Genomic DNA, 27,473 nt, shown 5'->3' on the forward strand with positions numbered 1-27,473 from the left:
GCTTGAAACCTGGAGGCAGAGGAGCCGAGATTGCACCATTACACTCCACTCTGGGTGACAAAACAAGACTCCATCTAAAAAATAAAACAAATAAATAAATAAAAATAGAGCTATGAGACAAAAGCATCAGGTAACATATAAAGGAAAACCTATCAGAATAACAGCAGATTTCTCAGCACAAACCCTGTAAGTTAGAAGAAATTGGGTTCCTATATCTAGCATCCTTAAACAAAACAATTATCAGTCAAGAATTTTGTACCCAGTGGAACTAAGCATCATAAATGAAGGAAAGATACAGTCTTCCGTAGACAAACAAATGCTAAGAGAATTTGCTACTACCAAGCCAGAATTACAAAAACTGCAAAAAAGAGCTCTAAATCTTGAAACAAATCCTCAAAATACACCAAAATAGAACCTCCTTAAAGCATAAATCTCACAGGACCTATATAATAAAAACACAATGAAAACAACAACAACAACAACAACAAGGCATTCAGTCAATGAATAGCATAATGAATAGATGAGTACTTGACATCTCAATACTAAAATTGAATGTAAATGGCCTAAATGCTCCACCTAGAAGATACAGAATGGCGGAATGAAAAAGAATTCACCAACCAAGTTTCTGCTGTCTTTAGGAGACTCACCTAACACATCAACACTCAAATAAAGTTAAGGTAAAGGAGTGGAAAAAGATATTCCATGCAAATGGACACCAAAAGCAAGCAGTAGTAGTTATTCAGACAAAACAAACATTAAAGCACCAACAGTTTAAAAAGACAAAGAAGGACATTATATAATGAAAAAAGGATTAGTCCAACAGGAAAACCTCACAATCCTATATATATGCATCTAACACTGGAGCTCCCAAATTTATAAAACAATTACTACTAGACCTAAGAAATGAGATAGATGGCAACCCAATAATAGTGGGTTATTTTAGTCCTCCAATGTCAGCACTAGACAGGTCATCAAGACAGAAAGTAAACAAAAAAACAGTGGACTTAAACTATACCCTACAACAAATGAACTTAATGGATATTTACAGAATATTCTACTCAACTACTGCAGAATATACATTCTATTCATCAGCACATGGAACATTCTACAAGATAGACCATATGATAGGCTACAAAACAAGTCAGTAAATTTAAGAAAATTAAAACTATATCAAGTACTCTGTCATACCCTGGGGAAGTCAAATTGGAAATCAACACCAAAAGGAACCCTCAAAACCATGCAAATGCATGGAAATTAAATAACCTGCTTCTGAATGATCACTGGGTTAACTATGAAATCAAGATGGAAATTAAAAAATTCTCTGAACTGAATGATAATAGAGATACAACTTATCAAACCCTCTGGGATACAGCAAAGACAATGCTAAAGGAAAGTTCATAGCCTTAAATGTCTGCACCAAAAAGTCTGAAAGAGCACAAATAGACAATCTAAGGTCACACCTCAAGAAACTAGAGAAACAAGAACAAACCAAACCCCAAATCAACAGAAGAAAAGAAATAACCAAGATTGGAGCATAACTAAATAAAATAGAAACAAACGAACAAACAATATAAAAGATACATAAAACAGTAAGCTGCTCCTTTGAAAAGATATATAAAATTGATGGATCATTGGTGAGATTAACCAAGGAAAGAAGAGAGAAGATCCAAATAAGCTCAATTAGAAACAAAACAGGAGATATTACTGCTGATATGACAGAAATACAAAAGATTACTCAAAGCTCCTATGAACACCTTTATGTGGATAAACTAGAAAATCTAGAGTAGATGGATAAAATCCTGGAAATATACAACCCTCCCAGATAAAACCTGAAAGATACAGAAACTGTAATCAGATCAATAACAAGCAGTGAGGTTGAAATGGTAATTTAAAAATTGCCAACAATAAAAAGTCCAGGCCCAGGCAGATTCACAGTTGAAATCTCAGATATTGAAAGAAGATTTTTTACCAATCCTATTGACACTATTCCACAGGATAGAAAAACAGGGAATCCTCTCCAAATCATTCTATGAAGCTAGTATCAGCCTAATATCAAAACCATGGAAAGACATAACAAAAAGAGAAAATTACTGACCACTATTCCTGATTAACATAGATGCAAAAATCCTCAACAAAATACTAGCCAGACAAATCCAACAGCATATCAAAAAGGTAATCCACCATGGTCAAGTGGGTTTTATACCAGGGATGCAGGGATGGTTTAACATCTGCAAGTCGATAAATGTGATACACCACGTAAACAGAATTGCAAGTAAAAATCACGTGATCATCTCAATATATGCGAAAAAAAATTCAACAAAATCCAGCTTCACTTTATGATTAAAACTCTCAGCAACATCAGCATACAAGGGACATATCTCAATGTAGTAAAAGCCGTCTGTGACAAACCCACAGCCAACATTATACTGAATGGAGAAAAGTTGAAAGCATTCCCTCTGAGAAATGGAACAAGACAAGGATGCCCTTTCTCATCACTTCTATTCAACATAGTACTGGAAGTCCTAGTCAGAGCAATCAGACAAGAGAAAGAAATCGCAGGCATCCAGATTGGTAAAGAGGAAGTCAAACTGTCACTGTTTGCTGATAACATGATTGTATACCTGCAAAACCCTAAAGACTCATCCAAAATCTCCTAGAACTGGTACACAAATTCACCAGTTTCTGGGTACAAAATTAATGTACACAAATCAGTAGCTATGCTATACACCAACAACAACCAAGCTGAGAATTAAATCAAGAACTCAGTCTCTTTTACAATTTACAAAAATTACATATAAAGTACGCAGGAAAATACCTAGCCAAGGAGGTGAAACACCTCTACAAAGAAAACTGCAAAACACTGTTGAAAGAAATCATAGACAACACAAAAAATGGAAACTCATCCCATGCTCAGGATGGGTAGAATCAAATTGTGAAAATGACCATACTGCCAAAAACAGTCTACAAATTCAATGCAATTCCCATCAAAATACCACCATCATTCTTCATAAAACTAGAAAAACTATCCTAAAATTCATATGGAATCAAAAAAGAGCCCACACACCCAAAGCAAGACTAAGCAAAAAATAACAAATCTGAAGGTATCACATTACCCGACTTCAAACTATACTATACAACCACAGTTAGCAAAGGAGCATGATATCGGTATAAAAACAGGCACATAGACCAATGGAACAGAATAGCGAACCCAGAAATAAACCCAAATACTTACAGCAAACTCATCTTCAAAAAGCAAGCAAAAACATAAAGTGGGGAAAGGGCACCCCTTTCAACAAATGGTTCTAGGATAACTGGCAAGTCATATGTATAAAAGTGAAACTGGATCCTCATCTCTCACCTGATACAAAAATCAACCCCAGATGGATCGAAGACTTAAATCTAAGATCTGAAACCATAAAGATTCTAGACGATAACATTGGAAAAACCCTTTTAGACATTGGCTTAGGCAAAGACTTCATGACCAAGAACCCAAAAGCAAATGCAACAAAAACAAAGATAAATAGGTGTGACTTAATTAAACTAAAAATCTTCTGTGTAACAGAAGAAACAATCAGCAGAGCAAACAGACCAACTCCAGAGTGGGAAAAATTCTTCACAATCTATACACTCGACAAAGGACTGATATACAGATCTACAAAGAACTCAAACAAATCAGCAAGAAATAAAACAATCCCATCAGCAAATGGGATAAGGTCATGAATAGATAATTCTCAAAAGAAGATATACAAGTGGCCAACAAGCATGTGAAAAAATACTCAACATCACTAATTACCAGAGAAATGCAAATCAAAACAAGAACGTGATACCATCTTACTCTTGCAAGAATGGCCATAATCAAAAAATAAAAAAAAAATTATAGATGTTGGTGTGGTTGCAGTAAAAAGAGAACACTTGTACACTGTTGGTGGGAATGTAAACTAATAAAACCATTATGGAAAACTGCGTGGAGATTCCTTAAAGAACTAAAAGTAGATGTACTGTTTGATCCAGCAGTCCCACTTCTGTGTATCTATTCAGAGAAAAAGAAGTCATTATACAAAAAAGGATACTTGCACACTCATATTTATAGCAGCACAATTTACAATTGCAAAAAATATGGAACCAGCCCAAATGCCCATCAATTGAGTGGATGAAGAAAATGCGTTATATACATATACCATGGAATACTGCTCAGCCATAAAAAGGAAAGAAATAATAGTATTTGCAACAACCTGGATGGAATTGCAGACTATTATTCTAAATGAAGTAACTCTGGAATGGAAAATCAAACTTTGCATGTTTTCACTCATATGTGGGAGCTAAGCTATGAAGGCACAAAGGCATAAGAGTGATACAATGGACTTTGGGGACTGAGGTGAAAGGGTGGGAAGAGGGCAAGGGATAAAAGACTATACATTGGGTACAGTGTACACTGCTCGGGTAATGAGTGCAGCAAAATCTCAAAAATCGCCACTAAAGAACTTATTCATATAACCAAACACCACCTGTTGCCCCAAAACCTATTGAAATAAAAAAAGAAAAAAATACAAACACAAATATATACATACACACATATATAATCACACACATATATGTGTATATATATTTACATATATATCCCAATACATATATCATGACTAGCAGTGGCTGATCATCAAATGTCTTTGGGTCTACAACCTAGTCTGGGATCAAACACACATATATAGTCACACACATATATGTCCCAATACATATATCATCATGACTAGAAGTGGCTGATCATCAAATGTCTTTAGGTCTATAACCTAGTCTGGGATCTGTTTTTTCCTGATCCCATAGATAACAGGGTTGAATACAGGTAGAACAACCATATATAGATTGACCAGAAATATACAAATATAACCAGGGATGCTTTCAGCAAGCAGTGCATCAGAAAAAAAATACTGGGATGTAGAAGATGAGCATGACAGACATGGGAACCACAGGTACTGAGAGCCTCGAACTGGCCAGTCCATGGTGGTAAGTGAAACACTGTGTAGTTTCTTTACATAAGAGGAACCAATTGCAATAAGATCAATAAATCCCACAAAAAGGCAACCATCCCAAACAAATTATTGGCTCTGATACTGGCATGGGAAAGATGGGCAATGCTCATGTGCTCACAGTTCATGTGGGGGATGATATGGGCAGCACAGAATGACAACAACAAGATGAGAAACTCAAAAGGGATGATGAAGATTAAAGATCTCATTATCATGACTTCATAGGATGGCTACCACCTTGTTCGTGAGAATCATGGTATATCTCAGTGGACTGTGAAATACAACATAGTGGTCTATGGCCAGGATAGTTAGTACCCCAAATTCCACGCTAGTGCATAGATAAATCGTAAGCATCTGTATGTAAACAAGGAAGGCACCAAAAACTATTTCTCTGAAGTTGAACTGGAAGATACTAAGCATCTTGGAGATAGTAACAATGGACAGGCTTAGGTTAGTGGAGGTCAACATTTTCATCAGTGGCCCCTGATGAAAATATTCAGCTAACAAATAGAGTGACTGTGTGTAAAGACCTACCTTTCAGCAGCCTTGGAATTTTGAAATAATAAGCAAAGTTGAATCCTTTTAGATTGGCTTGAAACATGCCAATGTTTCACAGATGTGGACTCAGCCAAGATGACCAATATTCAGTGCTTTCCATAACATTTGTCATAGCCCAGCCGAACTGCTCCAAGACTCGCAGTATTGATGGCTTTGTACAAAATGAGTTTAAAAAAAGACTCACAGTATTGATGGCTTTGTACAAAATGAGTTTAAAAAAACTCAAGAGCTTGATAAACTCCCTAGACAACTTTCCTTCTTGGGAATTCTATGTGCACACAGTGCTATTTTCAAACATGCTCCTGGCTCCCCCATGTTACAGTCCCTGTAACATGCACTTGGTGATGAATGGGGTTTTCTCTTTTGTATTAGCTTCTATGCTCCTTAGAAATTACGGTTTTCTATTACCCATTTCCATTCAGATTACTCACTTTCTGGAGCAAGCAACATTTAGCAAAGTCTCAGAAATGATACAGGAAAACTCTTAAATAGTAGAAATTCTTAACGTATGACACCAAAATTAAGTGGTCTGGTGGTTAAACATATTTTGGGTAGAGTGAACAAAATTGAACATATTAGAGCCTTTAAATATACAAATGTAAATATTCAGACTCTAAAATGAGATTTTCATAATTAAAATATTAAATAATAACATTAAATAAACTATAATTGAAAAGTGGTATTTTACTTAGAAGATAATCCACAATGAATTTTTTCTCATCTTTATTCCTTGTTAAATGATCTGTTTAGTTTTTCTTTATTTCTTTGTCAATTTCAAAATATCTACTTAGAAAATGATTACTTCATTTCTTTTTCTTTACATATTTATATGACGTATCACTTCAGTTTACTTCCACTTGTCAATTTATACTGCCATTTATTGTTATTACTTTTGCACTATTCTCTGTACATTCCTACTCACTCTACCTTGAGTTTCAATCAGGGCTCCATTTCCAATTAGAAACCAGCTTCACATTTTTGCAGCTCCTAGAATACTCAAATAAATAAATTGTCCTATTTATCTTCTATACCTTATTAAGAATGACTTCATATTATTTTAGCAGCCACACTATTACAGTCTGCCCTAAAACCCACTCTAGCAAAGACTGTGAAGGATGGGATTTCTCTGAGTCCTTAAGCCCAAGATAGATCCCTGTTAACACTTCAGGCTTCATAGTCTCCTGACTGAAAGTCTCTTTCATGAAGGTAAAAACTGAGAGGTACATGAAGAGCCCCATGCATTGGAATAACCTGGATCTGGAGAGCTGACCTCAAACCAGGGATTGTATACTGGAGCTGGATTAGTAAATGAAATCTGCATACATTAGAAATAACAGTTACACTATAATTATGTTTGGTAAGCACTCACTTTATTTGCTTCCAAATCTTTTAATGCTTTACAAGCTTCACAGGTTTTCACAACATTCCCTTTAAGCTTCAGTATCCCTGCTCATAAAATGTTATAAATCAGTATGAATTTAGTGCTGTGAACTCAAAGAGTCTAAGTGAAATTCTCACGTCAAAATTTTAGGTAAGGCCATAATCTGTATTTAAATCTAGATCTTATGACTCCCAGTTAATTTCTCTTGCCACTGTATCCTGCTTGGTTTTGATGAAATACCACATCATTTTAATCATCATGAACTTCAGCTTCGGATATTAAATACAGAGAATCTACAATTACTGGGCAATAACTTTTACAAAACCTTTGTCTCTCTTTAAGCATTTTGTAGTATCGTGGGGTTTAAATGTGGGTATTTTTTGTACTTTTAATGGGTGAAACAGAGAGATTGTTTTGGAATCTTTGAGCTATACTTTCCAATGGACCGTACTGAAATCACGCGACGTTGTAGGGGATATAATGCTATTGGCTCATGTGGGGCTGCAAGAGAAGTAGTAAAAAAAAAAGTTTCCAGTGTTTATTTTGTTATGACTTCATTATCTTCTAACTGAATTGTTGTGGAGGATCCACTTGGGGGCAAAATGCCAAAAGCTTTTAGGATTAAGTATCCTAAGCACCTGCTCTCATATATGTTTTGTCTTGACCCCATAGATAACAGGGTTAAGAGCAGGAGGAAAAACCACATATATATTGGCCAGAAGAATGTGGATGTAATGAGGGATGTTGTGGCCAAAGCAGTGTATCATGAAGGAAAAGAGGACTGGCAGGTAGAAAACCAACATAACACAGACGTGAGAGCTACATGTGCTGAGTGCCTTAAGCCGGCATGCCAGGATGGGAGATGGAAGACAGCTCGGAGGATTTGGACACAGGAAAATCCAATCACAGAAAGGTCAATGTATCCCACTGAGAAGGCAATCAATTCATATATAACATTAACTCTAATACTGGCACAAGCTAACTTTGCCAAGCCCATGTGTTCACAATAGGTATGAAGGATAATCCGGACACTACAGAAAGGCAATCTCAGGATGAGAAATACGAATGGAGTCACAAACACCAAAGTCCTGACAATGATGACTATGACCAGAATGGCTATTACCTTGTTAGTAAGGATCATGCTATATCTCAGGGGGTTGCAGATGGCAATATAACGATCTATGGCCATGACTGTCAGTACTACAGACTCCAGGCCAGTGCATATATGAATGCTATACATCTGTGTGATGCAGGCACCAAACACAATCTCTCCAAGATTAAACCAGAAAATTCCCAGCATCTTGGAATGGTTGTTTGAGACAAGCCCAGTTCAGTGCAGGCCAACATGGCTAGGAAGTAAAACATGGGTTGGTGGAGGCTCTGTTCAGTCTGTATCACAAACAAGATAGTGATATTCCCTAGAAGGGCTATTAGATACACTGCAAAGAAGGGGAAGCCAATCCATACATGCATATCCTTCCAGCCCTGGGACCCCCACTAGGAGGAAGGTGGAAGGGTGAAACTGCGTGTTGTTTATATGAAGCATATTGGTGGCAATCCCCTACAGACACATTTCTTGCATGAGTTTTCTTGCTTCCAGTGAGAAACGATAACGTCTTTCACAGTATGGTGTCTATTTCTTGGAGAAACAGAAAATCCATTCTTTAACTCCATAATACAGCATAAGAGACCTAAAGAGGGAATATGAAATATAGTTAAAAAGACACTCTCACTTTCAAATATTTGCCCCACTTACACAGAAAACCATGCAGAAAGTTTCCAAAATATAGCAATCCTGCACTTCCCATGTTTTTCATCCCTTCAGTCTCTAAGAAAAACTTCCATATGGTATTAAATTAGCATATACTTATTGCTAATTATACTTGTTAATCAGGATGTAAAGAGTAGCCAAGATGAAGTGTGTGTGTGTGTGTGTGTGTGTGTGTGTGTGTGGGTGGGTGGGTGTAAAATATCACTGGACTGAGATTGAGGAGGAAATGATAAGAGGAATGATACATTCTTGCAAAGTACATCTGAGAAATTAAGAATATTCTATGTGAGAGGAGCCTCAGTAAAGTTGGAGGATTGGTTAGTAGGTGTTTGGATTTGAGATAATCAATAAAATTTTAAAATTTAGACACATAAGGTAACTATTGCATAATTCCAGAAAAACAATGCTCTCTCTTAGAACTTCAAAGGCCCTTCACTCACTATGTTATGTTATGTTTCCTTTCCTGAATAGAAAACACTGGATGCTCTCAGATACTTTGTGGAGCCTTTTATGATTTATGATCTTCTTTTCTGTCTTCTCCATTTTGCATTATATAAATGGACAATCGCTTCATAATACCACCTAGATAGTGGCAATGTAATTGTCTCTATCTTTTTAAAAGATACTGAGGTCAGATACTTGCCTCAGACTGGGGAGAGTCTAGTTTGCATTAATGCTGTAATAGTTTCCCTGGTATACTGATGGACAGTAATATATTTAAGTTGGCAGCAGGCTAGTTCACTGTCATAGTTGAGTCTGTCTGGTGTGCCTTGTGGTTGAGTCTGGGTTGTAACTGGCCGTGTGCTATTCTATCTGCAACATAACAGACCTGTGGGGTGCTTGGGTGTGTGCAAATGAGACTAGGACTTAATTAGAAACTTTGCTGCTACAGGGTGTATTCTGTGGTAGGCTCTGGGCCATGGATGGAATATATTGAGTGATTGGGTTTGTCAGATTCGGGGAGTGCCATATCCAGAGCAGTGCCATGGCTTAAGTTACTTTGATGCTCATTTCAATGCAATGAGTTCTAATATGGTGCTACTAATCTTAAAGAAAAAATATTCCTGTGACTTGGCTATAATGCAGGCCTAAAGAACTGTTTTGGAATTATAGTGGTATGTGTATTGGGGTTTGTATATTCCCAGATTCTGTCCAATTTCATGGTGTGGAATTGCTTCCCAAGATATGTCATGATTCTGCTGAAGGGAGGGAAGATACTTTATGATATGATGTTTTCCTGAGTTGTATTAGAAATCTTTTCTACTTATGGGATTTGATTACAGGAAAGTCAGTGTCACAAAATCAACATACAAAGATCAGTAGCATTTCTATATACCAGTATTCTTCAAGCTGAGAACCAAATCAAGAACTCAAATCCATTTAAAATAGCCACACAAAACTAACATATGTAGAAATACATTTAACCAAGGAGGTAAAAGATCTCTACAAGGAGAACTAAAAAACTTTGATGAAATAAATCACAGATAACACAAACTAATGGAAAGACATTTCACACTTTTGTTCTGGAATTTTTTTCTAGTTTTTATCTGAGGATATTTCCTTTGTCACTATAGGCTTCAAAGCAATCCAAAATATCCCCTCACATATTCCACAAGAACAGTGCTAGCAAACTGCTCCATGAAAGAGTGGTGTAACTCCATGAGATGAATTCACACAGCACAAAGCAGTTTCTCAGAAAGCTTGTTTCTAGTTTGTATCTGAGGATATTTCCTTTTTCAACATACTCCCAATGCCCTCCCAAATATCCCACTGCAGATTCCGCAAAAACAGCAAACTGCTCAATAAAAGAGTGGTGTCACTCTGTGAGATGAATTTACATCTCACAAACAGTTTTTCCAAAGGCTTCTCTCCAGTTTTTACCTGAGATTAATTCCTTTTTCACTATAGTACTCAATGCGCTCACAATATCCCATTGCAGATTCCATGACAACAGTGTTAGGAAACCACTCTATGAAAAGAAAGGTGTAACTCTGAGAGATGAATTGACACAGCACAAAGTCGTTTCTCAGAAAGCTTCCTTCTAGCTTTATCTGACTATAGTGCCTTTGTCACCATAGGCTTCAAAGTGATCCAAAATATCCCTTCTCAGATTCCACAAAAAAAGTGCTAGCAAACTGCTCTATGAAAGAGTGATGTAACTCTGTGAGATGAATTCACATTCACAAAGCAGTTTCTGAGAAAGCTTCTTTCTACTTTTCATCAGATTATATTTCCATTTTCACCATACTCCTCAATGCGCTCCAGAATATCCCACTGTAGATTCTGCGAAATCAGTGTTAGCAAACTGCTCAGTGAAAGAGTGGTGTGACTCTGTGAGAAGAATTCACATATCACAAAGCGGTTTCTCAGAAAACTTGTTTCTAGTTTTTATCTGAGGATATTTCCTTTGTCACCATAGGCTCCAAGTCATCCAAAATATATCCCCTCTCAGATTCCACAAAAACAGTGCTGGCAATTTGCTCCATGAAAGAGTAGTGTAACTCTTTGACATGAATTTGCACATCACAAAGCAGTTTTTCAGAAAGCTTCTTTCTAGTTTTTATCTGACGCTATTTCCTTTTTCACCATGGGCTTCAATGCAATCCAAAGTATCCCTTCTCAGATTCCACAGAAGCAGTGCTAACAAACTCCTCCAGTAAAAGAATGGTGTAGGTCTGTGGGATGAATTCACACATCACAAAGCCGTATCTCAGAAAGCTCTTTTCTAGTTTTTATCTGAGGATATTTCCTTTGTCATCATGGCCCTCAAAACAATAAAAAATATCATTTCTCAGATTCCAAAAGAAGTGCTAGCACACAGCTCCATGAAAGAGTGATGTAACTCTGTGTGATGAAATCCTACATCACAAAGCAGTTTCTCAGAAAGCTTGTTTCCAGTTTTTAATCTGAGGATATTTCCTTTGTCAAAATTGGATTCAAAGCGATGAGAAATGTCCCTTCTCAGATTCCACAAAAACTGTGCTAGCAAACGGCTCCATGAAAGATTGATGTAATTTTGTGAGATGAATTCACACAGCACAAAGCAGTTTCTCAGAAAGCTTCTTTCAAATTTTTATCTGAGGACATTTCCCTTTTCACCATTGGCCTCAATGCCCTGCCAAATATCCCATTGCAGATTCCACTAAAATAGTGTTAGCAGACTGCTCAATGAAAGAGAGGTGTAACTCTCTGAGATGAATTTACACATCACACAGCAGTTTCTCCGAAGTCTTCTCTCCATTTTTTATCCGATGATATTTCCTTTTTCACCATAGTACTCAATGCACTTGCAATATCCCATTGCAGATTAAACGAAAACAGTGTTAGTAAACTGTTCCATGAAATATGGTTTCACTTTGTGAGATGAATTCACACATCACAAAGCAGTTTCTCAGAAAGCTTCTTTCCTGTTTTTAATCTGAGGATATTTCCTACTTAAACACAGGCCTCAATGTGCTCCCGTATATTTCATCGCAGATTCCGCAAACACATGTTAGCAAACTTCTCAATGAAAACCACTGTGTAACTCTGTGAGATAAATTCACACTTCACAAAGCTGTCTCTCAGAAAGTTTCTTTCTAGTTTTCATCTGAGGTTATTTCCTTTGTCACCATAGGCTTCAAAGCGATCCAAAACATCCCTTCACATATTCCACAAGAACAGTGCTAGCAAACTGCTCCATGAAAGAGCCATGTAACTCTGTGAGATGAATTCATACAGCACAAAGCAGTTTCTCAGAAAGCTTGTTTCTAGTTTGTATCCGAGGATGTTTCCTTTTTCAACATAGTCCTCAATGCCTTCCCAAATATCCCACTGCAGATTCCACGAAAACAGTGTTAGCAAACTGCTCAATAGAAGAGTGGTGTAACCCTGTGAGATTAATTTATGCCTCACAAAACAGTTTCTCTGAAGACTTCTCTCCAGTTTTTATCTGAGTATATTTCCTTTTTCACCATAGCACTCAACGCGCTCGCAATATTCTATTGCAGATTCCATGACAACAGTGTTAGGAAACTGCTCCATGAAAGAAAGGTGTAACTCTGAGGGATGAATTCATACAGTATAAAGCAGTTTCTCAGAAAGCTTCTTTCTAGCTTTATCTGATTATATTGCCTTTGTCACCATAGGCTTCAATGTGATCCAAAATACCTCTTCTCAGATTCCACAAAAAACAGTGCTAGCAAACTGCTCCATGAAAGAGTGATGTAACTCTGTGAGATGAATTCACACTCACAAAGCAGTTTCTGAGAAAGCTTCTTTCTACTTTTCATCAGATGATATTTCCATTTTCACCATACTCCTCAATGTGCTCCAGAATATCCCACTGCAGATTCTGCAAAATCAGTGTTAGCAAACTGCTCAGTGAAAGAGTGGTGTGACTCTGTGAGAAGAATTCATATGTCACAAAACAGTTTCTCAGAAAGCTTGTTTCTAGTTTTTATCTGAGGATATTTCCTTTGTCACCATAGGCTCCAAGGCATCCAAAATATCCCTTCTCAGATTCCACAAAAACTGTGCTGGCAATCTGCTCCATGAAAGAGTAGAATTAATCCAGGTGTCCATCAATGGTAGATTGGATTTTAAAAAGTGGTACATATATACACCATTGAATACTATGCAGCCATGAAAAGAATGAAATCATATTCTTTGCAGCAATAGAGATGGAGCCAAACGTCATAATTCTAAGCAAATTAACACAGGAAAAGAAAATCAAATATTGCATGTTCTCAGTTATAAATGGAAGCTAAACAACACATGGACATAAATATGGGAACAATAGACACTGTGGACTATTAGAGGCTGGAGGGAGAAAGTAGGTTGAAAAACTGCCTTTTGGGTACTATGTTCACTATCTGAGTGATGGAATTCACACCCCAAACCTTAACATCCTGCAACAGTCCCATGTAACAAACCTGCACAAGTATCCCCTGTATCTGAAATAAGAGTTGAAATTTATTGTGTATTTCAAAATAGCTAAAAGAGAGGATTTTCAATGTTGTCACCACAAAGAATCAAGAAACATTTGGGTGACAGATATGCTAATTATCATGATTTGATAATTCTATAATGTACATATATATCAAAACATCACAATTCACCCCATAATATATATCATTATTATTTGTCAACTAAAAATTTAATAAAACTTTTAAATTTTGTGCCACGACAACAGGATATGCACATGATAAAAGAGGGAAGTTTTATGTGTGCAGGTGCTCACGCTTGTAATCCCAGCACTTTGTGAGGCCGAAGTGGGGAGATCACGAGGTCAGGAGATTGAGACCATCTTGGCCAACATGGTGAAACTTTGTCTCTACTAAAATACAAAAAATTAGCCAGGTGTGGTGGCACGTGCCTGTAATACCAGCTACTTGGGAGGCTGAGGAAGGGAAATCACTTGAATCCAGGAGGTGGAGGTTGCAGTGAGCTGAGATCATGCCGCTGCACTCCAGTCTGGCAACAGAGCAAGGATCTGTCTCAAAAAAAAAAAAAGTAAACTTAACACTATATATATATACACTATATATATACAAAAATTAAATTTAAATGAATCAAAAACTTAAATATAACTAAAACAATGAAACTCTTAGAATAAAACATAGGGTAAGTCATGACTTCAGACTTGATTTCTTATATAGGGCAACAAAAACAGAGCAATGAATTATAAATTAATGAATGAAGTATTAAGATTAAAAACTTTTGTGAATTAAATAACACTATAAGGAGAGTAAAAAGACAACCTATACAATGGGAGAAAATATTTCCTGAATTAAATGTTTTTAAACCATTTCTATTATTTTTTTAAAATCTCTTAAGCTAAGCATGAAAGGGTCTCCCTTAATGTGCAGACCAACAGAATGAAGGAGTATGCATACTGTGGCAATATGTATTTACCTGAGACCAGAAACATGACAAAGATTCAGTCTTGTCCCCATATAACTAGAAGCTCTTTTTAGTGTATAATACAAGAAAAATAAATAAAAATACAAAAATTTTTAGAAAGTAAAAAATAAAACTGTCATCATTCACAGAGGACATGATTAGGTTTACATAAAATTTAAAATATTCATGGAAAAACTATTAGAATTAACAAATAAATTTATAAAGGATACTTGATACAAAGCCAATATAAAAAAATTTGGTCAGGCATGGTTGCTCATGCCTGTAATCCCAACACTTCGGGAGGCCGAGACAGGAGGGTTACTTAAGCCCAGGATTTTGAGACCAGCCTAGGCAACTTAGGGAGACTCTGTTTCTATAAAAAATAATAATAATTTAAAAATTAATTACATTTTTCTATACTACTAACAAAAAATTGATAAATTAAAATCTTGAAAATTGTATATTTTTAAATGGCATCACAAAACATCAGATGCTTTGGTTTGACCTAACTCTAACAAACTGATATGCAAAACTTCTAAATAAAAGCATAATAATCCTGCAAAGGAACTTTTTAAATACATAAATACATGAAAAGATATACCTAGTTTATGATTTGGAATAGTCAGTAACCTTTTAAAAACATTCTCTATAATTGAACTATATATTCAATGCAATAAATATTTCAATGAACTTGTTTGCTTATTTGTCCTCTTGTTTTTGTTTTCACAGTGTGTGTGTGTATATATATATGTGTGTGTGTGTGTATATATATATATATATATATATATTTTTTTTTTTTTTTGAGACAGAGTCTCACTCTGGTGCCCAGGCTGGAATGCAGTGGTGCCATCTCAGTTCACTGCAAGCTCCACTTCCTGGGTTCATGCCCTTCTCCTGCCTCAGCCTCCTCAGTAGCTGGGACTACAGGTGCCCGCCACCTTGCCCAGCTAATTTTTCGTATTTTTAGTAAAGATGGGGTTTCACCATGTTAGACAGGATGGTCTCAATCTCCTGACCTCATGATCCGCCCTCCTCGGCCTCCCAAAGTGCTGGGATGACAAGCATGAGTCACCACATCCGGCCTGTATATTTTAAAAGAAATTGGCTTGACAATGCTGAAGAACAAAATTTTAGGATTTATATTACTATATTCTGTAATTTATTTTATAGCACAAACAGCACCACAAAACACTGGAAAATTCATAGGCTTTTTAATAAATGAAGCAAGATCAAATGAATAGCAAATGTAAATCAATTATATACCGAAAACTAATTGCCTCTATGTCACTGCCCTACAATGTGATAGTTAATATCCTCTCAAGGGGTTAATCTTGACAACGTGAGCAAGATGGACTACCAAAATGTTCCAGCTCTTAGTTGCCTCACACAGATAGCCAGAACAATGAATAAACAACTACATTTTAATGAAAGTAACTGAAGGAGAGTGCTAGTTTGTGAGACCCAGAGCCTTGAACCCTGACTCCACAGCCACTCCAAGCCACTGCAATTCGAGCCCAGCGCTACTGCAGCAGCTTACAGGTTATGTCAAATTGGAGGGATACCGTCAGCTGAGTCCCCTCATTGTGGGAAAAATTAAAAATAGGAAGACCCCAAAAGCCCTTGACACTAAGGACGTAAACAAACTATGTCATCACTACTGCTGTGCAACTACAAACTTCTACAGTCTAAGCCACTGAGGCACCTGCAATTATTGCAGACATATTAAACTCAGCTCAGGAAGCTGCACAGAGACTATACTACACCTATCTGGAAACAGAGTCACCACACTCTTCCCAACTGGCACACTAAAATCCAACTGCAGGTGATAGTTGTCCTCTACGAAAACCACTTTGGAAAGTTTGGAGATAAGTGTTCCACCAGATACACAGGCATCAATACAGAGACACAAGAAACATGAAAAGGCAAAGAAATATGATACCACCAAAGGAACAAAACACTGTAGCAATGGACTCCAGTAAAAAGGAAATCAACAAATTGCCAAATAATAAAATAACAAATTGCCAAAAAATAAAAATAAAAATAACGATGCTGAGAAGACTCAGAAAAATACAAGAAAATACAGCATAGACAATTCAGTAGAATCAGGAAAATAATTCATGAAACAAATGAGAAATTCAACAGAAGATAAAAATCATAAAAATCAAATAGAAATCCTGTAGCTGAAGAATTCAGTGAATAAGTTTTCAAATTACAATAGAGAGATTCAATAGCAGACTTGGTCAAGCAGAAGAAAGAATCTGTTGACAGGTTGTTTGAACTAAGTCAGAGAAAAACAAAAGAAGGATTTTAAAAAAAGTACAGAAATAATGGGACCCTTAATGGGACACCATTAAGTAAACAAATATTTATATTATGAGGATTCTAGAAGGAGAAGAGAAAGAAAAGGGCAGAGGAAACCTACTTAATAAAATAATAGCTGAAAACTTTCGAAATGTGAAGAGAGATACAGATACCCAGATCCAAAAGCTCAAAATCCCCCAAGTAAATTCAACTCAAGAAGATCTTCCCTGAGGCATTATAATGTCAAATTGTCAAAAGTCCAAGACAAAAAGTCTCTAGGTCTTTAGACTATTTGGCATGAGGAAATGGTGAAAATTATGGGAAAATACATACAATCCCTCAACACTTTTCAGGAGAAGTAAAGTCCTTAGGGAACAACTGGGATTCTGTTTCAAAAGGAAGAGAAACCAAACATCAGAAGTGGTTTAAGGCCAAAAATAATATCACTGCTAATAAAAAAATTGATTCCAGAAGTCACAGTGAAATAATCTTGGGAATAGGAGGGGGCAGATACAGTGACCGATTAGGAGATATATGATTATTGACATTATGACCCTAACAGAAATAGAATTTTCATGTTTTAAAAATAATGTAATTCAATAATGCCAGAGCACCTCTTATAGTCAAAGCACTATACTAGGTGAACTGAAGGATAAAGTTGACTTAAACATCATGCTAATATCAATCCGTAAAATAATGGAAGAGAGAAAACACAAAAACAACACAAAAGAAAATTTGCCTGTTATAATTGTGGCACACACTGATATTGAGAATACAAAAGACAAAGATTCTATCAGATTGATTCATATGAAAGATCATTAAGAAGTATAGGACACTTGAGAAAGTGCTGAAGCAAAGTAGAAATGAGAGGTAGTTATTTTATATGGAGAACTTTTGATTATCAAAGACAGGATGTGTGTTTGGGAGTCATGTAGTACAATGAAAGTATAAAAGGTTGATTGGATATTGAGTGAAGGAATTTGGTAACAATGGTGTTTGCTCTTTATTACATAAAGTCTGCAGTATACAATGGAGAATGTATGGGTCATGGGAAGAAATTTTAAGCAGAAATTGGATAGAGTCAGACTTGACTTGGGAAGATAAATATGGATACAATAACGAAGATGGACACAATGAGGGAGAAACAGGAACCTAGGGAGTTACTTTCTCATTAATCAAAAGAGAAGTAATGAATGCAAGAACATGGCAGATCAAACCAGAATCTCTCTTGGACCATAGACAGCATTACTATTTCTGTGCTAACAACTCAAAATAGTCTGAACTTAGAAGGCAAAAAGTACCAACTAATTGTCTTTGTACTCATTTTTCCCTCAGTCAATTTCTTTTTGTGTGTGTGTGTTTATAAAAGTTTTTATTTTTTCTTCACGTTTTTTTGCTTGCATTTTTTATTGTGGTAAAAATCACATAATAAACTAACAATCTTAGCCATTTTTAAGTGTATAGTTCAATAGTGTTAAGTATATTTATATTATTGTGCAACCGAACTCTAGAATTTTTTTTATCGTATAACACCAAGACTCTGTACCCACTAAACACTAATAATTTCCTCTTTCTCTTCTCTCCAGCCCTTGCTAACCACATTTCTGCTGTTTCCTTTCTACAATTTGACTACTTTAAATACTTCATAAAACCTACTATAAAAATGAGAAAATGACTTTAATAGAAAATTCTCCAAAGAAGATATATGAATAGCCAATAAATACTTAAAAAGATGCTCATCTTCACTAATCATCAGGAAAATGCAAATCAAAACAATGAGACATCAACTCATACTCACTAGAATGGCCACTATCAAAAAAGAAGGATGTAAGTGTTGAGTATGTGGAGAGCCCTTGTGCACTGGTGATGGGAATGCAAAATGGTGCAGGTAGTACAGAGAGCAAGCACTAAGGAGATACTACTAAAATTAAAAATACAATTAGAATATGATTCAGTAACCCTACTTCTGGATATATATCCAAACAGAATTCAAAGCAGGATCTTAAAGATGAATTTTCACCCATGTTCATGAAAGCATCATTTATAATGGACAAGGGGTAGAGTGGAAACAATCCAAATGTCTATTGACAATGAACGGAAAAGGAAAAACGGTATATACAAAATGGAGTATTATTAAATCTTTTTTTTTTTTTTAAAAAGAATATTGTGTCACATGCCACAACACAGGTGAGCCATTAGGGAATTATGCTAAGCAAAATATGCCAGTTGCAAAAGGACAAATACTGTATGAGTCCCCTCAGTCTATTTCTAACTATAGTCAGGAAAACCAGGCTCTGTAGCACGTCCTAGTAGTACTATCAGGTCGACTTTATCATCATTAAGGAAGGGATCCTCTCAGGAAACACTACTGCTCTGGCTAGAAGGGAAAATATAATACGTTTTATAAGGAAAACATAGAATTTTCTTCACCCTCTGCCAAAAGAGCTGAAACACATGCAAGTCTCTCTTCACAGACTGTATCTGTTCACCATTAGTTATAGACTGAGAAGGAGAATCTTGGTGGGTAGGAAGAAAGTTGCTGCCATTATCTATAGGCATGCACACTGCCAATAAACAGAGTTGTACCACAGAGTCTAATTTGTCTATTTGAGATGTCTTCTCCTTCATCTTTTGAAGCCTCAATTGTAACAGTTGTGAAACTACATCAGGATTTACACAAACATATTAAAACAGAAAAGTTGCTGAGAACAGTTTCATGGTCACATGTGAAGACTTAATGGTATAAAATCAATGCTTTCATGGCTCCTGAGGGAAGCAGAATTAACATCAGCCCCAAAACAGGTTCCTCTATGTTCAGGATATTTTCCTTCCCATCCTTTCATAACACATCTGCTCCCCTGAGCTAAGGAGTTAAGATGTTTCTCTGCAGATGCAGTAAAGAGGAATAAAGACTTACTAAGACTTAATGACCCTCGAGTCCATGTTTCCGCCCACAGGATTCTGAAGACTAGGCTCAGGGATTCTGGGACATGCCTGGTCATAGGGATGCTCTCACTCAGTATAAAGTTTTCTCCATGTTACCAGGCAGGCTTGTTCAGAGGCTTGAAGGGGAACCTAATTGCCATATTCAAGAACCTGGACTCATGCTGCAATTCTGCTCCAAGTGAGGTCTGGGAGAAGAAATATTAGAGAGGTAAGAACGCTTGTGCAGGAGAAGTGAGAAGATACAGAGGAGAGGAGAGCAAATGACGATAGAAGAAGCCAGATTTTTCCACTTTTCTGAGGAATTATCCCAAGCACCATTGCACTATTCTCTTCACAGAGGAACACAACAGAGCACATGGGATTGGAACAGAGATCCATAAGTGAGGGCAATGGTGTACCAATTAGTAATGCACAGAATTTCTGTCTCTGTTTCTCTCTCTCTCTCTCTCTCCCCTCACTCTCCACTCCCTTCTCTTACAAACACACACATACACACACACTCTCACAGAGTACACTGTTCACAGACAAAACACCACAAATCCAGTCATATAGTAGCATGGCAATACTTGTTGTCAATAAGACAAAAAGATGTTATTGCAGACTTCATTTGTATGTGTGTATTTAAGGTGGTGGGGGGTATCACTTATGTCAATATTCAAATAAAATTACATAGGTATTAACATATTTGGTCTGTACAGTTTTATTCTCTATTTCCCTCATTGTCTGAGTGAATTTAATATTGCCAATTTTAACTTGGTTCCCTGTATCCCTCCTACTTTATGGAACCATACCCAAGCCATTTTTATTGTAAGCACAGTACCCCTCCTAGATCAGATAGATCAGTTGGACTGAACCGTCAATGGCACAGTTATGGAAGAGCCTGAATGAAGGTCTTTATCCACTTTGTCCATTCATCAACTGCTTTGGTCTCACCAAGCTTGGAAAGCTGTAAGAATAAGGGGAGAAAATTGTTTCCTTTCTAAATGGTAGTATTGGGTAATATTTGTATCCATAAAAATCTAGAGATAAATATTAATGTCTGACTCCATGCCATTTCTTTACTTTGGCCCCTTCTGATCCATCCATCCTTTATCTAATCTTATGTCCAACTGTGACATAATTTGGACTTATTACAATGAAATAACTTATTTCTGCTAACAGGTGAATTAGTTTAGCTATCTTGCATTAAATAAAGAAAATATTTGGGAGCGTTGATAAAATAAGTAAGTATAATTTGTTGAGGATACACTATGCACTAGCACCTATACAAACATTGGTCTTATTTATCATTAAAATAAACCACATTAGTTATAATTTATCATGTCATTTTTACAGGAGAAAAAAATTAATCTATCTGGTTAAAGAATCTGTCCAAGGATCTCAAGCAAGTAAATGGTTAAGCAGGTTTTCAAGCCATGTCTGAATAGTTTTAAGGTCCACAGAAGACCTCTATAATATTCTACTACAGTCAGAAAAAAAAAAAAATCCAACAAAGTAAAAAAATAATCTCAAGTTCAAAATGTGAACTTTGGTGAGCACAATAAGAGAGAAATTGCTAATTATTATGAATTTGTCTTTTCAGATGGACTCCAGTGGGGATCTTCGTCAATGTGCATATCTAGAGAAGAATAAACTTAATAATTTGCCCTCAAAAAATGATCTTGAGGTTATTGGCCATACATTGTCTGCTACTGTGGCATAAAGTTATGACAGAAAGAAGGCAAGAATTCAGGTAAAACTGTGAGAGGGTGGATGTGGTGGCAGCTTTGAATTGTACTGTCAGAGAAGTGTCCCCTTTGCCACCTCCCTGGGAATGTTTTTCTCAGTTGGCAAAGTATCATGTTGAGACACAACCACCCTTAAGATTGGGCTGACTCTGGATTGTAAATCTCACAACACAATATCCTAGCTATTTCCTCAGACTCTTCCAGGTGAAATCACAAAAACCACAGCCCTCTGGTTTTTCAGCCTGGCATCTTTTCCTCAATACTGGCAAACATTATGTTCTTTTTTCAGTTTTCTCTCAGCTCCTCAGGGACCAAGAGATGCTCTTGTTCTTCTCATATAGAATGGGGAATTATTAACCCCTTTGCCTGTGTGCCTCTGCTGTAAAATAGCTACCTGGCAAAGTTATAGGACAACTGGTGTATGCAGCCACATACATAATAAAACATGATTTCTCTCTCTACTCCTATCTCTCCAAACTTCTCTCTCTCTTTCTCTCTCTCTGTCACACACACTCACACACAAACAAAAGCACACTTATTACAAACCCCAACTCTGATTCAGTTGAATACTGAACAACTGGGAACCAACATTCATGTGGCAGTTTTGAGCATATTACAATGATTACCCCTGGTTCTCAACTCTTAGTTGCAGCTATTTTCTTCATAGAAATAAGGCCAGTACATGCAGAAATATAAAATCCAGGTTACATTAGTTGTTACAGAGTTGTACAGTGTCTTTAGGGACACAAAGATAAAATAAGGAAATTTTCCTTGTTATTGTCAAGGAAGCAATGAAAAGTCCTTAAAAACATTTTAATTTCAATATTAAAATATGCTAAATATTTATCTGTTTACACCTGAAGTGAGACACAATTTTGGGACATGGGATTTTTTTTTTTTTAATATTACTCATCGATGTTATAGATTGTAAGGAAGATAAACATAATTTGACAGATACATGCAAGGCATTTTATTGGAAGGATATCAGGGAATCAGAATGACAGGATCTTGGAGAAACCAGATTGTTCATGAAGATTTAGAAACATCAAAACTAGCAATTAATCCATAAGAGAAACGCACTGATCAGTTTAGCTGAGTTATAACCAGGAAAGTTCTAACAGAGACTGATTAACTACACTTAATGTGATGTCACTGTATAAGATCCTTACGCTTATATTATAACAAAACACAGAAAGTGGCAGACAGTAGTACTTCTCCTTTGTACTAAGAATCTGTCACTTCTAGAAATTATTAAGATACTCAAAGAGTTTTAGTTTCTCTGAATTGTATCCATAATATTTATATTATTAGACATTAGAGTAAAATTTAAATGTTTAATATTAAAATAATATTAACAAACTATTATACAAAAACATATTTGATACTTTTTGTTAAAATCACTATTTTTCAAAGAATTAGTTGTAAGAATGGCATCATTTTCCTTTGCAAATATTTTTATTGTCTAAGTTAAGATAATAGAGCTGAAATCTCATAAATCATTTACAATTTCATTTAATCTATTATGGTAACATCTCATAAAACCTCTGGAAAATTTCACTATGTACTTATGAGAGAATAAGAGTGAGAATGGCTAAAAATTTTCTATCATAAATATAGTTTTGAGCTTTTGAGCTTCTGGAAAGGTACTTAGAAAACTCCAAAGATCTCAAGACCACACTTTGAAGAACGCATGGGATGGTGATTTCCCAAAAAGTAAAGAAGGGTTACTTAGGGAAGTAATGGAAGGTAATGCCTTAATATAAATATGCATTGCATTATGAAGTTTTTCCAGTTCTTTCAAATATCTCAAAGATTACAAAACATAAAGCCATGAGCAATATTGCCTATGATGGATCTCAGAACAATAATCTGTGTTGAGAGGCTTCCTCCATTACCCTCTGGAAAGAAGTGAATCTCAAGTGTTTGTAAATTAACCACCTATACCATTACCTCTACCACACTGATAAGAGTTTTTCTGTAGCTTCAGGAACTTGACAAGGGAGGACCTTAAAGAAATTGAGATCCTTCTTTCTTAGGAATTCAGTGACACTTGCTGGGAGAATGCCTTCTATCAATGACACCCACTTCTATCCCCGCTTCTTTCTCCTGCTAGGAATACCAGGACTGGAAACTTTACATATGTGGATTGCTTTCCCATTCTGTATTGTGTACCTGATTGCCATTGTGGGGAATATGACCATTCTCTTTGTGATCAAAACCGAACACAGTCTACATCAGCCCATGTTCTACTTCCTGGCCATGTTGTCTGTGATTGATCTGGGTCTGTCCACATCCACTATTCCCAAAATGCTAGGAATCTTCTGGTTCAACCTCCAAGAGATCAGCTTTGGGAGCTGCCTTCTTCGGATGTTCTCTATTCACATGTTTACAGGCATGGAGACTGTTCTGTTGGTGGTCATGGCTTACAACCGCTTTGTTGTCATTTGCAACCCTCTCCAGTACACCATGATCCTCACTAATAAAACCATCAGTATTCTAGCTTCTGTGGTTGTTGGAAGAAATTTAGTTCTTGTAACCCCATTTGTGTTTCTCATTCTGCGTCTGCCTTTCTGTGGGCATAACATCATACCTCACACATACTGTGAGCACATAGGTCTGGCCCGGTTGGCCTGTGGACCTATCAAGATCAACATAATCTATGGGCTCATGGTGATTTCTTATATTATTGTGGATGTGATCCTAATTTCTTCTTCCTATGTGTTTATCCTTCGAGCTGTTTTTCGCCTTCCCTCTCAAGATGCCCGACTAAAGGCCTTCCATACCTGTGGTTCTCATATCTGTGTTATGCTGTGCTTTTACATACCAGCATTTTTTTCTTTTATGACACATCATTTTGGCCAAAACATTCCCCGCTATACCCATATTCTTTTGGCTAACCTGTATGTGATTGTCCCACCTGCCCTTAACCCTGTCATTTATGGAGTCAGGACCAAGCAGATCCGAGAGCAAGTTGTGAAAATATTTGTACAGAAAGAATAATTATGCAATAAAGTTGGGATAAGTATATCTATATACCACCCAAATTATGATAATCTGAGCTTCCTTTTTAATCTTCTGTAACTGTTGGTCATGCTTGTCAGATTTTTTCATTTTGACTGGAAGTGCTTTAGTGTTGACAGATAATGCAAACTTAAACTTTGCTGCCTGTTTCCCCCACTTCTCTCCAGGTACCTGGAAAAAGGCTAATTAATGGAGATGTTAACTATGCTGAAGGTTGAGGTGGCTTTGGAGTAAAACTGCTTGTAAACAAGGGTGATAGATAGCTCCATTTTTTCCATATGTCTTCTCTCTAGGTAAATTTAGATCCTGAAGGACACTGATCAAATAAATCTCATTTTATAGATGAACAAAATAAGCTGTAATCCAGCAGTAGTGTCTGTTACATATTTTTCTATTCTTTACAGAATCCAAAATTTTGTCTTCTCCAAAATCTTTGACTCCCATGTTTATTTCAATGCTCTCTCAGTCTTGCTGTTACTACCATTTTTGCTCTTCTTCTTCTTTCACATTCCTGCTCTGTCTCTTTTTGTGATGGTTAATACTGAGTGTCAACTTGATTTGATTGAAGGATACAAAGTGTTGATCCTGGTTGTGTCTGTGAGGGTGTTGTCAAAAGAGATTAACATTTGAGTCAGTGGGCTGGGAAAGGCAGACCCACCTTCAATCTGGGTGGGAAACATCTAATCAGCTGCCAATGCAGCTAGAATATAAAGCAGGAAGAAAAATGTGAAAAGACTAGACGGGCCTAGCCTCCCAACCTACATCCTTCTCCAGTGTTGGATGCTTCTTGTCCTCAAACATCAGACTCCAAGTTCCTCAGTTTTGGGATTTGGAGTGGCTCTCGTTGCTCTTCAGCTTGCAGATGGCCTATTGTGGGACTTTGTGATCATGTGAGTTAATACTTAATAAACTCCCCTTTGTGTGTGTGTGTTGTGTGTGTGTACACACACATATATATTTCCTACTAGTTCAGTCCCTCTAGAGAACCCTGACTAATACACTTTTCTTTTACATTCATTCTCTAATAAAGTAAGTCTTTGTGAATTTAGGGATGTGAGAGACTACAGTGTGGGTATTACAGAGACATGTTTTCTCACTTGAAGCAAAGTCATCACAGATTTGACTTTTTGTATGTGTCGCATGTCTAATTCTAATTCCAAATTCTATCTGCAATTTCCCTTCAGATAAAATGTATAAAACTTTTAAGACTTTATAAAACTTAGAAAAATAATTAGGCTCATGCTATGATAAGCACAGGGCCAGACTTGATATCAACCTCAAAATAATCTCATTATAATTTATTAATCCTGTAGTTCTCCAATATTTAGTCCCATTTTCAAACTCCAGATGTGACTGGAGAATGTGGTTTGCATTAACATAGATAAAAGAGGCACTGAACTGAAATTTGTGCCTTATCAGTGTACTCATGCTTCAAAATCAGAAATCTCCCTCATGTTCTATAATTTAGAACCACTGTGTAGTTTGGATGACAATATACAAAATACTCAAAAGTACACAGATTACAATTTTAGGAAATGGGGTTGGATATAGCCGAGTAGACAAGAAAAGCAACATCACCTATTCAATATCTGTGAATCTGGACAGTTCTTGATGTTAACACTGGCTAAGCACAATTCCTGAATCCTATAGTATTTTGTGTATTTTCTTTAGGTCTGTGTGCATGGGTTATAATTTGACTTTTGCAGCTTCTGCTTCATGTACCTAAAATTTTATGGGAATATAGAGTTTTAAATGTGGAAATACATTGAAACTTGATCTATTCCCTTTGTCTTACAAACAAAAAACTGAGGTCTAAGGAAAGCAGGTATTTGTGTGCATAAAATATACCCATCTTTAGCATCATCTTCATGTAGCAAGTGAAGGAAGATCACTCAGATAAATCATTTTGACTACAAATTCTTAACTCTTGCAGGATGTTTAAGTAGGAAATATTTTATTTGTATGTAAGAGGCTTCATCGTGGGTCCCAAGTGGAGATCAAGTAAAATGGGAGGTAGAACGCATAGCCTGGTGTTGGTGTTGGTAATGAGAAGAGGGAGACTGCAGAAATTGAGTGCAGGTGCAAGTAGTATAGTGTTAAAGATTAGCTGAAATCAGCACAATCTTCATTGCTGTGGCCCACAGTACTGAGTGGTAAGCACAGACCAGCATCCAGACCATCAATAGCTGTACAATATACAAACATGCAAAATAAAGAAAAAGTTTTTTCTTCTCTCAGTGATATGAAAGGATCTGTGACATGTATAGTGCAACTTTCTGGTTGAATATATTGATGAGAGGCAGAAAATTTTAATATAAGCATGATAGTTCCCGCAGTGTAGATGGGAGTGCACCATAATGCTGGCCCTGAAATGGTTCATAATCAAACTGGACCACCACACTTAAACATGGTTGAGTGGAGTCATTGTCCTGAGATCCCTTCTCTGGACAGTAGTTTTCTTTCATGAAGTCAAACAAGATGGGACCAGAAGGGTGTTGACATACTGAAGAAAAAAGACACAAAAGATAAATATAACTGAGAAAATGGTGACAACAGAAATGTCAACCTGAAATAATAGATAGGATGAGAATCCGGTGTAAGTGTTTATTCAAATGCAAAGCTAAAGATGGCCATCTGGGAAACATAGAATCCAAAGAAATGAGGTCAATGCTCCAAAGTTGAAAAGTTAAGGTTTTACTTACGTAGGCAGAAAACAAAGAAATTTAGCAGAATTAAAAATTTCCCCATACAAAGTTGATTTATGAGTTACAGCAAATTGATTAGTTACAGCTTGTTTTCTTTTTCCAATTTAAATGAATATTTTTAGTATTTTATCTTTGACAATGTAATAGTCATGAGGTCTT

General features: G+C 36.4%; 1 protein-coding gene and 1 pseudogene across 1 annotated transcript; one reads left to right on the plus strand and one right to left on the minus strand.

The window, feature by feature from the left end:
* Positions 1-7,517: 7,517 nt before the first annotated feature.
* Positions 7,518-8,506, minus strand: LOC123568662 (olfactory receptor 52E5-like; annotated as a pseudogene).
* An 11,477-nt stretch (positions 8,507-19,983) lies between these two features.
* On the plus strand, positions 19,984-26,412 carry LOC102116314 (olfactory receptor 52E4). Its single transcript, XM_045370694.2, has 2 exons — positions 19,984-20,069; positions 23,576-26,412. Exon 2 carries the CDS (start codon positions 23,650-23,652, stop codon positions 24,586-24,588), a length of 939 nt encoding a protein of 312 aa, XP_045226629.2. The 5' UTR covers positions 19,984-20,069; positions 23,576-23,649; the 3' UTR covers positions 24,589-26,412.
* The last annotated feature ends 1,061 nt before the right edge of the window (positions 26,413-27,473 follow it).

The sequence above is a fragment of the Macaca fascicularis genome, chromosome 14 (genome assembly GCF_037993035.2).
Source record: "Macaca fascicularis isolate 582-1 chromosome 14, T2T-MFA8v1.1".
NCBI classification, from domain to species: domain Eukaryota; kingdom Metazoa; phylum Chordata; class Mammalia; order Primates; family Cercopithecidae; genus Macaca; species Macaca fascicularis.

Excerpts from the sequence above, each read along its gene's own strand:
- LOC102116314 (XM_045370694.2), top strand. The coding sequence starts at position 23,650 with ATGCCTTCTATCAATGACACCCACTTCTATCCCCGCTTCTTTCTCCTG.